The 13,324-nt window shown below is 36.7% G+C and overlaps 2 protein-coding genes across 10 annotated transcripts in view; both read left to right on the forward strand.

The window, feature by feature from the left end:
• The first annotated feature begins 55 nt into the window (after positions 1-55).
• On the forward strand, positions 56-5,623 carry LOC124161202 (RNA-binding protein squid). Of its 6 annotated transcripts, XM_046537453.1 has the most exons (11): positions 56-341; positions 2,200-2,240; positions 2,315-2,442; positions 2,517-2,663; positions 2,740-2,871; positions 3,039-3,162; positions 3,267-3,341; positions 3,495-3,584; positions 4,103-4,159; positions 4,772-4,885; positions 5,207-5,623. In XM_046537453.1, the coding sequence occupies exons 1-10, from the start codon at positions 136-138 to the stop codon at positions 4,840-4,842; spliced, it is 1,071 nt and encodes a 356-aa protein (XP_046393409.1). In that variant the 5' UTR covers positions 56-135; the 3' UTR covers positions 4,843-4,885; positions 5,207-5,623. The 6 variants fall into 6 exon arrangements, with proteins under 6 accessions (XP_046393409.1, XP_046393412.1, XP_046393411.1 ...); XM_046537456.1 differs by lacking the exon at positions 3,267-3,341; XM_046537455.1 differs by lacking the exon at positions 4,772-4,885 and having other exon boundaries at positions 5,207-5,461.
• A 273-nt stretch (positions 5,624-5,896) lies between these two features.
• LOC124161204 (ras GTPase-activating protein-binding protein 2) overlaps positions 5,897-13,324 on the forward strand; it is a 54,842-nt gene continuing 47,414 nt past the window's right edge. The window contains exons 1-3 of one of the 4 annotated variants that reach the window (XM_046537461.1): positions 5,897-6,036; positions 6,946-7,118; positions 10,960-11,140. In XM_046537461.1, the coding sequence (XP_046393417.1) occupies positions 7,021-7,118; positions 10,960-11,140 (279 nt within the window). In that variant the 5' untranslated portion in view covers positions 5,897-6,036; positions 6,946-7,020. Of the gene's footprint in view, positions 6,037-6,079; positions 6,150-6,181; positions 6,285-6,755; positions 6,867-6,945; positions 7,119-10,959; positions 11,141-13,324 lie in introns of those variants that run through there. The other 3 variants (XM_046537464.1, XM_046537462.1, XM_046537463.1) reach the window with 3 other exon arrangements.

Raw genomic sequence — 13,324 nt, forward strand, 5'->3', positions numbered from 1 at the left:
GCTAGCGATGCGAGTTTCAGCCTTCCCATGACACCCCATCCTGAGGTAAGCTTGACGTAGGCTTCGCTTCCCTCTCTCCGCCATTCGCCGTTGTTCAGTGAGGACGTGTTGACCGCCAAGTCTCGTTTATCAACTATGGCCGATAATCAGGAATACGAGGATATGGCAAATGGTGAATTTGCTCAGGATTCTGGTGAACAGAATTTCGAACAGCAACAAGAAGAACAAATGAACGGTGAGGGAATGGAGGGAGAAGGAGGCGAGGAAGGAAATGAAGCCGGAGGACAAGTAGTGCCAACAGACAGTGGCAGTGCGGAAGCTCCAGGACGTGATGATGACAGGTAAAGTTGAAGCCTTCCATTGCCAAACTTCAGTTATCCCTGCCCTTAAGGTTCTCGTTTAGGTGTGCCATGAAAATTACCGCGCTTGATGTCTTAATAATTTTTCCAACATGGCGGGTTATCGGCGTAACCCAGATAAGTTGTATCCTGATGCATCCTCTGATTTTATGTGAGATTGACATATATGGATGCCGTTTTATAAATCTTCCGAGGGAAATCTGGTACTTTATTGCCGTATTATGTGTAATTTAGACCTTGGCGAGCTATTCTTGCCTTTTCGGAAGTAACGCGTCAATGTTCGGTCTTGGGAAAATGGCGGCGTCATGGCGTGCCTAAATTTAATTGGCTGGCCTCACGGCTAACCACTCCTGTCTTAGGGCGAGAAGCACTATTTTCTAGACGAACTAACTGCTTAGTTTACCGCAACTACTTGTCGGCTTGTTGCTCTGTGCATATCGAAGTCCTTCAAAGCTAATATTCTGTTATTTTCAGATTCATTGGAAATAGGCTTAACGGTTACCTATCATCATACGATGGCGATGCTATTCGTAACTGTTTCGTTTGATAATATACTGCAATTTATTTAATGCTTTGGGTTTTAATATTTTCTATCAAAATTTATGAAACCTAAATTTAATTTTTTTGTTAAATTTATCCTGTGTGTTGCCGTAGTGGGTAATGCTTTCAGTTAAGGTAAGAAATATGTAAAAGTGAAAGTAATGGTAAATGGTTCGCTGAGTATATGTTCACTATTTTTACTTGATAGGTAACCCTTTTCGTATCTTAGTGTTATCCTTATATTATGAGGCAATGTTGGTGGCATTCAATCTACAATTTGTTGGAAGAACTCGATAACGAACGTGTTTGTCCATCAGATGAGTAAATTGTCATACTGTGTTTTGTGAAAGCATTTTGTGTAACTGTGAAATGCCCTTTAATTTCTTTTTCAGTGCATAGTTGTAGAAAAGCAAAGAGTTGATAGGTAGTTGCGTTTAATGTTCGTTTCTTGATTTCGCTCCCACTGGTTAATAGTGCTTCCGTCCTCCTCTATTAAAGTTAGTACTTTCAAAACTTAAAAGTTTATTTAAAGACATGTCATGTAAATTTTTCAAATTCTGTTTCAGATACAGATGTCTTGAAGCATTTTCATTTAAAAATGTAAAGTCAGTTTTCAATATAAATTTGAAAAATCCTTTATTGATTTCCTACAGTGCCTCACTCAGAGCAGAGATTACAGAGTCCTGTTTACAATTTGTCATCTGGCAGTGGAGCCTTTTCATGCTAATAGCTTACATGAGCTGCTTTCTATGCTCAAGGTTCCTTTCTTAGTCTATAGTGTTCAATGTGAAGTAACTTACCTTCTCCTCCTTCAGGTGTGACGCACATAGGCAAGATGCAATGCTGATGACATCCTGGCGCTGACCCATGGTATTTATTCCTGGGCTCTTTCTAATGGCAATGTCAATCAAGTAACTCAGCACTGAAATGAAATGGTCAATTAGTGCTTAAGTCCATTGCACTGGCCACAAATATGACCACTTTATTGTTCTTCCTCACCTTATGATGACCAAATATTTAGAATTTAAATGTTCATAACCCTTGCCTTTCCACATTTCTCCAGCTTTTATTTAAATTTTACAGATTGGTGTGTAAGCTTTGTTTTCTCAGAATTTGCAGATGCCTTTTTTATTGTGGCTCAGTTAGTTGACATTTGTCAATGCTGAACCTGCTGATGTAACATGAGCAAGGCGTTTTTGACTCATTGAATGGAATTGAGTCTAAGCTTTAAAGCTCCCTTTGTTAGTCATTCTTGTCATCATATAAGGTTTTAAGTAATAGGGTGACTTCTGTTTTACAGGAAACTCTTTGTCGGTGGATTGAGCTGGGAGACAACTGACAGTAAGTTCACTTCTTGAAATGCTTATATTATTTCAAACATAACATTCTGTTACTAATTGCATTTTTTGTTTCAGAGGAATTGAGGGAACATTTCAGTAAATATGGTGAAATCGAAAGCATTAATGTTAAGACAGACCCAAACACAGGAAGGTCTCGTGGTTTTGCATTTATTGTCTTCTCTCAGGCTGAGGCCATCGATAAGGTAAGCAGAACATGAATGTGGTCTCCTATTTATAGTTGTTTTAGTTTATTGGTGCTAATCTTAGTCTTCTTCAGGTTTTGTCAGCTGGCGATCATGTAATTAACAGCAAGAAAGTTGACCCAAAGAAAGCTAAGGCCAGGCATGGTAAAATCTTTGTTGGAGGTCTTGTCCCAGAGTTACCTGATGATGAAATCAAAAATTTCTTCTCACAGTTTGGTTCGGTAAGTCTGAAGATTTCAAAGCATTGGGATTGCTGAATGGTTTATGGATGACACTAATCATCTTTATTTGTTGCAGATAGTAGAGGTTGAGATGCCATATGACAAGTCCAAGAGCCAGAGGAAAGGATTCTGTTTCATTACTTTTGATTCCGAACAAGTCGTTCAGGAGCTGTTGAAGACCCCCAAGCAAATAATCTGTGGAAAGGAGGTAAAAATCAAATAAATGATCTTTCTGCAGTAGGTTCTGTGATGATAAACTTTTACCAGTTCTGCTGCTGAAAGTTGTGTGATTAAAATTATATTCTGAGTTTTTCCTCTTAGTTATTTGCGTAGCGAAACTAATGTAAGAGAACTAATTTTGTATTCAATTTCCAGGTTGATGTTAAGAAAGCTACACCTAAACCTGATGCCATGGGCATTCGTGGTCGTGGTGGTGCAGGTGGTGGTGGTGGCCGTGGAGGAAGGGGAAGGGGCAGAGGAGGACGTGGTGCCAGGGGAGGTTTGTATTTTTTAATACTTCCCATAGCAGTCACCCTGCCAATCAAATATTTTCGGCCATACCTATTAGTCCCGTGTTTCTAATTTAAATTCTCTTGTTTTTAGGCTGGGGAAACCAAGGATGGGGTAACCAAGGTTATGGAAACTATGGTTACAATCAAGGATATGGAAGTGGTTATGGTAATTATGGTTAGATGTAAAGAAATGTGCACTGCCCCATTGACTAGATAAATTTGATGGCAGGGTACACCACAATAGCTAATTATTTGGCATTTATTTCCATGAATGGTATGTATTGTTTGCATGTTTATTCATTGATATTTTTCTTGATAGGATATGGAAACTATGACTATTATGGAGGTGGATACGGAAATTATGGCTATGGAGGATATGATTACACTGGATACAACTATGGAAACTACGGTAATGTTGGCTCTCGCTTTAGTGTAATTTAGTACATTCAGGCTGCTTATTAGTAATTTTGCATGTCTGGTAAAGGGCAATGAAAGCTATTGCTGTCTTAATTAATGCATGTCAGGGCAGTGAAATTCAACAGCCACAAGTCTGGTCAGCTAGTCATAATATTATGCAGTTAGAGCTGCCCACATAGCATGTTTGTGCATGTGGGACCTAGGAGACAGGATCGTTACTGGCATGATTTGTTCTTATGAAAGAAATTTCATATCACTTATCAAGGAAGTGTCATCATGAGCAATAAGTACTGTGCACAGATTTTTCATTGTCAAACTATTTTCATTGATGCTTTGGTTTTGGCTTAGTCAGCGTAACTAGTATTAATACATATGTAATTTAAAACAGCCAATAGAAGAATTAGACACAACTAAGAAACTGTAGTGAGTGGCGACGTGTCTTGAGTTGGGCATATGATTTACAAATGCTACACTACAAATTTAACTGATGGGCTTTATTTTCCACTACAGACTACGGATATGGGAATAATTATGATGGAGGATACGGAAGAGGTGGCCGTGGGAAAGGTATATAATTCCTATCCCATTGTATTGTCATTGTAGTTCATCCTTAAACCCAATTATTTGCACTTGAGCTTAGCAGTTACAATGCTATTGCTGTTAGAGCATGTGAATAATTAAGTTCAAATAAAAGCACTTGTTATTCTGTGCAATTACCATTTCTTCTATTTAATTCTTGGTCCCGAAAAGTAGTGCAGTGAATTGCATGATCATATACAAATGAAAATTACTTCTTAACCCCATAACAAACTTGGTGTGGTGTTGAAATTGCTTTTTACGAAATAATTGGTTATAATGGCACGGTGTCCAGACTGTAGCAGTAGTACCAGTCAATTACTAATAAATAGAACATGAAAATTACATTAATTACTATTCCTCTTGAAGGAAGAATACAACTCCTTTTGGTCAGTATAAATTCATGATAAGGGAAAGGGGGAGAAAAATGATGGGTTCCCTTCAAGAGGAAGGTGATCTTATGTATTTTGTTTCAGAAAACATTGTTCCAGAGCATGCAGTGGTCTAATTGCCCTTCGTTTTCAGGGATGATGTGCAGGAGTCGGTGTTATCAGATGTTTTCGCGTAGGGAGTGTGCAAGCTAATGTAGATTAAATTTTGCAGGTAGTCAAGGTTACGGTGGTGGCAAGCAGAGGGGAGGTAGCCGTCAGGTCCATAGACCCCAGCCATATTAAGGTCTCACTGTACCTGATTGTGGTGTATGTTGTATTTGTCTTGGTAAGTAAACATTGGGAAAGATCTGTTGCTAGCTTGTAATGCATGCTTTAGTTGAGTGGTTATTAGGGAAACTTTTTGCTCCCCCTTTCTCACTTCTGTTTGAATTTATACTGATTTAGGTTTTTGTGTTGTAGTTTCACTAAATTTATTTCTTGTGCTGTTTCTATTTTTGCATCAATTACTCCTATGAAAGTAGGACTGCTCAGGAAGGACTCCATTTTTTTATTGTAGCCGTGTCTTTTAGGGCATGTCTATTTTCTGTAGTATTAATTTTTTTAACTTTTTAGTTCACCAGTATAATCATTGTTTCATCTTTTTCAGATTAGTCTTATGTTGCACATCATCCTTTGCGTCATCTGTGTAACTCCATCATTCCATTGGATTCCCTGTCTTGAGCATCAATCATCATCAGTGAAGTGTCGTTTGGGCTGCCAAGTGAAAGTTACATAAGCAAGGAAAGACATGGACTTATAGTGCAACGGTAGCCCTACATGAAATGGACAGAACTCATATAAGTTATGAGTAAATGTGAATGTTTGGTCCAGATGCTTGTGTTCTGTTCTGTGCAGTCAATTTTGTAAATTGTCACGGGCTAGGGCAGTCTTCACAAATTTCAGGGATTTGGACCTTCAACCTTCAAGAATCTTTTTAAATTTTTTTTTAAGTGCAAGACTTTGTGGGGATGTGTTGTCATGTTCATTGGAGCAAATGGCTTCTAAATAAATCATTTTTGTGTAATTCATGTTTTAATTTCCTGTGCACCTATCCTTGAGATAAGTTATTAATAAATGAAGTTAATTTAATAAGACTATTATTGTCTACATCCTCTCCTACATATTGAAAACTTATCGCACGTAAGATGCCTGGCGAATGACTTAAATTACGGTATGATAAGCCCGTGAGCCTATGAGAGGGCCGTCGGGCCAGGAAAATGGTGACCATCTGGCGCTGACGTCGGGCGGCGGTCTGGTGAAACTGTATAGTTTCCCCGCCATCCGCCATGATGCGTTATTCAAGTGTTTTAGTGTTCACCCCCATAGGTGATTTTGCTCGGACATGCGGTTGTACTTTCCACCATAAATACTGAGTCTTGTGGTCGGTAATAGTTGCACATTCACTTTAGACAGCAAGAATTCACCCCAAGTAGCCCCGTGAGTATACATTCGTTCAATTCTGTAGCCTTGGTCTGGTAAATCTATCTTTACTGCTTCGGCTAACATGTCGACTACAATTGTGTTCTGCTCCCTAAGTAACCGATGAGATGGTCAGTGCACGTGCTTCTTTGGTTCAGCTTCTGTCGCTTTTGTAGTTGGTAACGGCGTAGTTGTATTGTTGTTCATTATTCGGGTTTTTCATCTCTTGTTTCACCGCAGTCTCACGTTGGCCCTTCAGGGAATTCGTAAGTTTAATAATCGTTATCGCCTTGGAGGGAGATCGTGTTGTTGTATTACCATAAAATGTGTGGATAGTTAATTTAATTCCGTTCGCTGCATCTCATTAGGGTTTGTTCAAATGTTGATCGTTGTAATATTTTCCATTCATCCTGTTTTAATTATCAGATCGTTATTGTTTTATTTCATTGCTAGCGGTGTAAATATTTGCTGCAATTGTAGCTCATAGTGATTAGTAATTGACTTCAGGTTGATTTCCCCTGAATTTAGGCTCCTTGGTAATTATAATTGGAAGTTCTGCTAATCGTCGTAGATGAGGAGTCGTGGTAATTTATTGTGAATTTAGGGATTACGACAGTTGCTCACAATGCTTCAACTTCATGTTATGATGCCTCGTGTACGAGAGCAGTTGAATATTTTTAGTACATTTCTCCATTATTTTTTGTTTTAGACTGATCACACTGTTGTGAAGCGTGCTATAGTGGTACGGTTTCTATGCAACAAAATCGAACCATCATCTCGAGGCTGTTTGGATATCATTGCTGACCATAGACTTAAAACGCATCGTTCATTTCTTGAAAATCATTTGCGTAAATTTTCTGTTGTTTCCCCTCTATTGTATTCTTTGGTGTAGAATTGAGGGAGTAATACGATATTTTTCCCACCTAGGTCTACCACTCATCCCTCCTGGACAAGGAAAAAAGTTTGAGAGTAGTCACTTGCTAGATTATAGGTCAAGTTGAAATGGTCATGGAAGCCACCCCATCCCCGCAAACTGTTGGCCGAGAGTTTGTGAGGCAGTACTACACTCTGTTAAATGAAGCCCCTTCGTATTTACACAGGTAAGGGGTTATATCAGGTATGTTATTTACAGGTAGATAGCATGTTTTCACTCTGTACCTTAGTAATTTTCTTCTATCTCGTGACGGGACGAATTTTTATCTTAAGCTCATCCCTTGTGTGGTTTAAAATGATTTGATGTTTAAGAGGTTGTGATGGTATTTAATCAGTTTGGTCTCCTATATGGTTATGTGTTCATTTTGCTGTATCAGTATTTTGTGTAAACTAAGTCTATCCATAGCATATTTAAGGTTTGTTATCCAATCGACCTAGTTTTGACTTTGCATAATTTATTTTAGATTCAAAGGATAAGTTTTCAAATATAAAACGGTTTAAGTATGGATAAGAATAATATCCCCTCCGCTTAGTGCTTATCGACTTATTTTTTCCTACCTTTTGGTAAATTAGTTGTAGCTCCTCAATTGGGTGTTTTGATTTCTCAATATTGAGCAAACCTTGTTTTGATTATCTGTTTTTTGTAGCTTTGTTAATTCAATCTCGATTAATTGGTAGTGTTCCACTCATGGTTGAAGTTTGGAACTTGTCACTTTTCCTTGTTCCTCCAATCATTGTTCTCAAGGAAGTTTGTCACACATCATTTTGCTTCATTGAATATTTTTCTAGCCATAATTAGTGAGAACAGTAAGGCCGAGATTCAGTTATAGTTCCTAGTTCGGTTTTTATGTATTTTGTAGCTGTTGATCTCTAAAGGTCTTCTAGAGTGTAAGTGTATTGCCTTGTTATTTAAACTTAGTGTATCTTGTTTTTCCGTTAATTTAGAAGTGCATCTCTCTCTAATGAGGACACACCAGAAATGTAGTGCTTTAATTGGTTTTTTATTTCATAAATTGTTTCATCTATTAAATGTTGTATGGTGTCTGTGTAATTGAAATATCTGTTTTCAACCAGTTAAGTGAGGACTAGCAGTATAATCAATCAAGTCACTCCTCAAACCTGGGAAGTCTGGGAATTTAATTGTGTGGAAACCCGTGACTTTTCAGAGAAAATTATAAATTAATCTGGAATATTTGAATATGTTGTAAAGTCAAACAATAATCAATCTTATATTTTTGAGCATTTGTCTTAAATAACTCCACATCTTGCCCTTGCCATATTAATATCTGTTTGTAGTCACGGAGTCAGATTCAACTGAGAGCTTGCATGAGCTCACAAGGGTCCACTCCTGGGTAGACAGGAAATTTTGAGGGAAGTTATGAATTGTGAGGGGAAATGGTTATCAATTATTCGAATTTCAAATACACAGCATAGCTCGTCCATGATTTAGTTTAAATTCATTGACTATGGTTAGGTGTTACATGAAGGTTTGCACATTTGGTTGGTTCAATTCTTTAATAATATTTTTACGAAAACTTAATCATTGAAAATAAGCATTACAATACGTATAATCCTGATGACTCCCCAAGAGCAACTCTAACAAGAATGTATGTATGCCTTCTAATGCACACGCGAAGAATGATCCTTTTTTGACTCCCTTTTGCATGATCGAATTTACATTTTACTTATTCTAATTTTAAAGTTGCTGTCAATTTTATATTCCATTTTAGGTTTTCAAAGAATGCCGTAAGGCAATACTAATAACATAACCTTCAATATGCATATAAGAAAAAACAAAAGCATTGCGGTGCTTCATGAGTGCAAGTTTAATGCAATCGTGGGTGACAGTTGTGTCAGGAGCCGTATTTAAGTAGAATGACTTGCAAAGTGTTCAGAATTTTATTATTTTATTTTTCATTTGTATTTAAAATTGGTGGAAAAATGCATATTCAGTAATGCAGTTTTCGCTATTCGAGTGAGGTATTAGGAAAAGAATAAGTATTTGAATTTGAGAGAAATGCTACTTGACCCATCTCTACTTTTTATAAAATTATTGGTTATTATGGCTAGGTTTCCAGACTTCTGCAGTGGTACCAGTGAATTTACTAATAAATGGACCATAAAATTTCATTAACGGGTATTCCTTTTCAAACAAGAAAACAAATATACCTTGTTAAGTGTTCTTGGTGGCATATTCATTAAAACTTTAAACTTTTGTCAAGGATATATGTGGCATGGACTAAATGATGATTTTAATTGCTTTAGTATGAATCTTGAGTTCATGAGCATGTGCCATCTGTAGATACCTGCGGAATATGAATTAATCTATGCATTATGCTAATCTGATGCACTTTAGCATACATAGTTGGGCTGTGTTCTTTGCAAGACCATGTCATTATTTTTCATTCTGTATTGTGATATATAATTTGCTGTTAACTCCTGATGTGTGCATTTTATTGGGGAGATAACATCTTTATTGGAAAAGTATGAATAACCAAAAATTTCACTTAAATTTATCAGTGTTCACAATTTACACGATTGAAGCTTAAGAATTATTCACTTCATTTGTTGGTTAAGATTGCTTTATAAGGTGCCAGCTTAAAATGCTTATTATAAAGTTTGTTACTTAGGTATATGAATGGTTATCATAGGTAGGGAGCATAAAGTGTATCCTGCGGGTGACTCCATAAAGTTATCACTGTGGCTAGCCGTGGAATACTTAAATTCGTCTACACCGAACACCTCTTTGTGTTCAATCGGGCTTTGCTTTCCAGCTGTGGTGCCTTTCGCACGATTTAGACAGCTATTCGCATAATAAGCTCAGCAATCCATACCACCTTGTCTGGTAAAGTCGAGGGATCGAGGAAAAAATCGAGGGATCCAGGTTCAAATCTCGGTCAAGGCAAATTTTTTTTTCTCTGTTGATTTTTCGCACATAAGTATATGTTCGGAAAATCTTATTGAATAAATGCCTGAAATGAAATAGCTTTGTAGCGATAATTTGGTTTATAAGATATTTCATGTTACTTAATCTCAATGTGTAACTTTTTCTCAAATTTTCTGTGCTAATAAGTTATGTATATTATGCTTTTAAAATGTGTCTTTACTTTATGGTTCATGGAATGATGTGGTGTAGAAATTCTGGTTGTTATACAAATTAGATGTTGCACAATTTTCCTCTCACTTTTTTCCTGCACAATGCATTTTATTGCTTACTTAAACCATTGATGTACATGAGGAAATTGTAGTACAACACAAGATGTGGTTTTCCCAAATAAATTATGAGGAAAGTTGCTCCATTTTTCATTTAATTTGCATGTTCCTTTTCAATGCCTCAAGTAAATGGAAGGCCATTCAAAATCAAGTAATTTTGTCTAAGTGAAGACAGTTGGCTGACACTATGTAGTGAGGATGGATTAATCATGGGGACATTTGCATTTCCTGCGTATGAATGTGTGAGAGTTTTGCTAGCTGCTCTTTCACTCAGAAGGAATACTGTTTTTTTCTCTCTCTTTTTATTTATTGATATAATCTTATGGGTACAGTATTGTTTTTAAATATAAGATACAGTCTCTGGCGTTACTTTGTGGAACTGCTTCATCATAAAATAAAATTAAATACTTAGTTCTATTCTACTCTTTATTTAAAACAGTACGACCCGGGTTTCTGCATAAAATACGCAGATACCCAGGTCGTACTACTTTAAATTGTGTGGAATAAAACAAAGTAATTTTATTTTATTTTTTGTTTTTAAATTTTGATTTTATTTTCATTGGCTGATTTTGGTGGAAAATGTTGTGTTTAATGTCTACCCACAAGAATGATATAGGTGTATGGAAAGACAATCTACATATTTACTTAGAAGTGTGGCTTTCCCCTGTTTTCCTCTTGATAGGATTAAAAAAATAAAACCTTATTTTTGTATGTGAAAATCATGTTTGCAATTTAATAATTAAGTCTGCTGGTGTAGATATGAACTGGAATTAACCCATGCAATTTATATTCAAGGTTTTACAACCATCACTCCTCCTTTGTTCATGGTGGATTAGACTCGCATGAAGAGGTGGAGCCCGTCATTGGCCAAAAGCAAATTCATCAAAAGATACAACAACTAAATTTCCGTGACTGCCATGCAAAAATTCGCCAAATGGATTCCCAGGCAACCCTTGGTGATGGTGTTGTTGTGCAGGTAAATCTGTTCTCCTAGCATTTTCCTTCCACATTGCCCTTCTAGGAATCTCATACCTACGTGATACTACTTTATCAGTAATGGGTTCATGGGAGAATTTAATGTCACTCGGTAGTATTCCCCTATAATTTATTTTCCCCGACTAGTTTCAATTGACGCCATTTCATTGATGACTTTTTCAATAGTGCATTCTCAAAGATTAAGGAAGGTGCACCACATGTATATCTTATTCTCGAAGGGGAGGAACAGTGGTGTGGGAAAATAGGGGGAAGGTGAGGGAAGTGATGTAACACAGAGGTAAATAGTGGTACTTAAAAACAGAGCATTATTTGAAAGCACTATATCTGTGACACCTTCTCTTAGTCTAACTTCAAAATTCTCTAAAAACTTGAAAGTTAAACCTTTTTTATTTATTTATCTCAACTCCCCCTGAAAACAGCACAATGTGGCCTTTACATCGGGAGTTTTTAAACAATCAACAACAGACTGTCACACACACACCTGTCCTGGAAGGTACAACCTATCCAGCCGGGACTCAAACCCACAACCTTTGTTATGGTAGGCGAGGACTCGAAGTCCGACTGTTGACAGACTTTGTCATTAACATGTACAATCTTGGGTTTTCAATTACATTGGTGACCAGTTTCAATTGTATGCTTAGCAGAACATAATTGTGAGTCTATATTTAATTTTTAGTTCCTATGCTTTTTACACTAGTAGCAAAATTTTCGTCCCACTTAAGTGATAATACCTTCTTCACACTCTAGTGAGTGCAATCCACACTTGTCCAGAATATCCATCTTGTTGTTGGGATTTTTCTAATGTCACAGGGTTATAGTAACCTATTCTTATCATGTTTTCCTGGGTGTGTCTTGTTATTTTGTGAGTCAATGCCCTTATAAGTCTAAGTTGGTGCTATTTATTGGGTGTTTCTGTTTTTATTCTGTCAAGGCTTGACAAAAGAGAAGTTTTGTTTATTTTAAATTGCTTTTCTAATAATTTTCGCTCTAGAGAGCAGTTGTAGGCTTTACTGTCAGTTATAATTTTTATTTTAATGAGTTCCTCGGTAAAGAAGAAGTCTGTTAAGTAGATAGATATTAGTCTGTTTATCATAGGAAGTAATTTGTGGCTGTAGGGATGAAAAGAATTGTTAGTAATTATTGCGTTTGAGTTAGTGTTCTTCGGTATACTTAATGCAAAGAAATGATTTCCTTTTGATAGAAAAGGTAGACCTCGAACAAAATATATGGGACAAGTAAAGAAGGATGTGAAAGAGAAGAAATACGTAGGTGTGAAAAGATTAGCTGATAGGAGAACTGATTGGAGAGCTGGGTCAAACCAATCCTAGGATTGTTGACTAGTGATGATGATGAGATATTTTAGGTCTAAATAATTAAATTTACTTCTGTCCAATTCTTTTATGATGAATCTCCCATGATGTATTAATCCACCAAGTAGAACCAACAAAAGTTAATATGGTATTGGGCTGAGTTCAACAATGTTTGTGTAATTGTTGTAATTTTTGATAGAATTTGGAAAAATATACCATGTATTTGTTTATTGATTCTCAACGAAAGGTCTATGAACTCTCGATCCTTCTGCAGATAAGTTAATGATTTCACAAACCCTTGCTAAGTGGTTAGACCCTATTTTGGCCTCTTGGCAGCCTTGTGTGGTTTGTTATTATCAACACTCTTGTTAGCCATTCCTTTCATCAGTGAAAGGTGCCATTTGAGCTCGAGAATGCACAATAACTCATGAAAGCGATGTCACCAATTTGTGAAACATACGTGACAGTGTTACAGCAATATTTCATTTGAAATTACAGACATTTAAAAGTAATTTCTCTCCCTATGTAAGCTGAATATATATGGATACGGGAAGGATAAAATAGATGAATTTAGTTAATACTCCATACATATTATTGCTAAAATTATCCCCGCTCAATAATGTCCTAAATTTAGGACTATGGGTGGGCCACTGAAAGCATGGCTCTCAATCAACATAAATTCTTTTGCCATTAAAATAACACCGATTTCAGGGAAAAATAACATTGCTTTTGTATAAATATATCACCACTTTTGGCTATAAAACAACCTCACCTTTTGCATGGCCCTAGTTATTAGCTTCTCAGTTGGAGAAGAGCATCTTAGCCTAGTGGGTAGAGACTATGTCAGCTGATTG

This window comes from Ischnura elegans, chromosome 6 (genome assembly GCF_921293095.1).
Source record: "Ischnura elegans chromosome 6, ioIscEleg1.1, whole genome shotgun sequence".
Taxonomy (NCBI): Eukaryota; Metazoa; Arthropoda; class Insecta; order Odonata; family Coenagrionidae; genus Ischnura; species Ischnura elegans.

Bases quoted from the DNA above. Each gene is read 5' to 3' on its own strand.
- LOC124161202 (XM_046537453.1), top strand. From the start codon at position 136: ATGGCCGATAATCAGGAATACGAGGATATGGCAAATGGTGAATTTGCT. The intron at 3,163-3,266 runs GTTTGTATTTTT...TCTTGTTTTTAG, and splicing joins AGGACGTGGTGCCAGGGGAG to GCTGGGGAAACCAAGGATGG. The intron at 4,160-4,771 runs GTATATAATTCC...TAAATTTTGCAG, and splicing joins AAGAGGTGGCCGTGGGAAAG to GTAGTCAAGGTTACGGTGGT.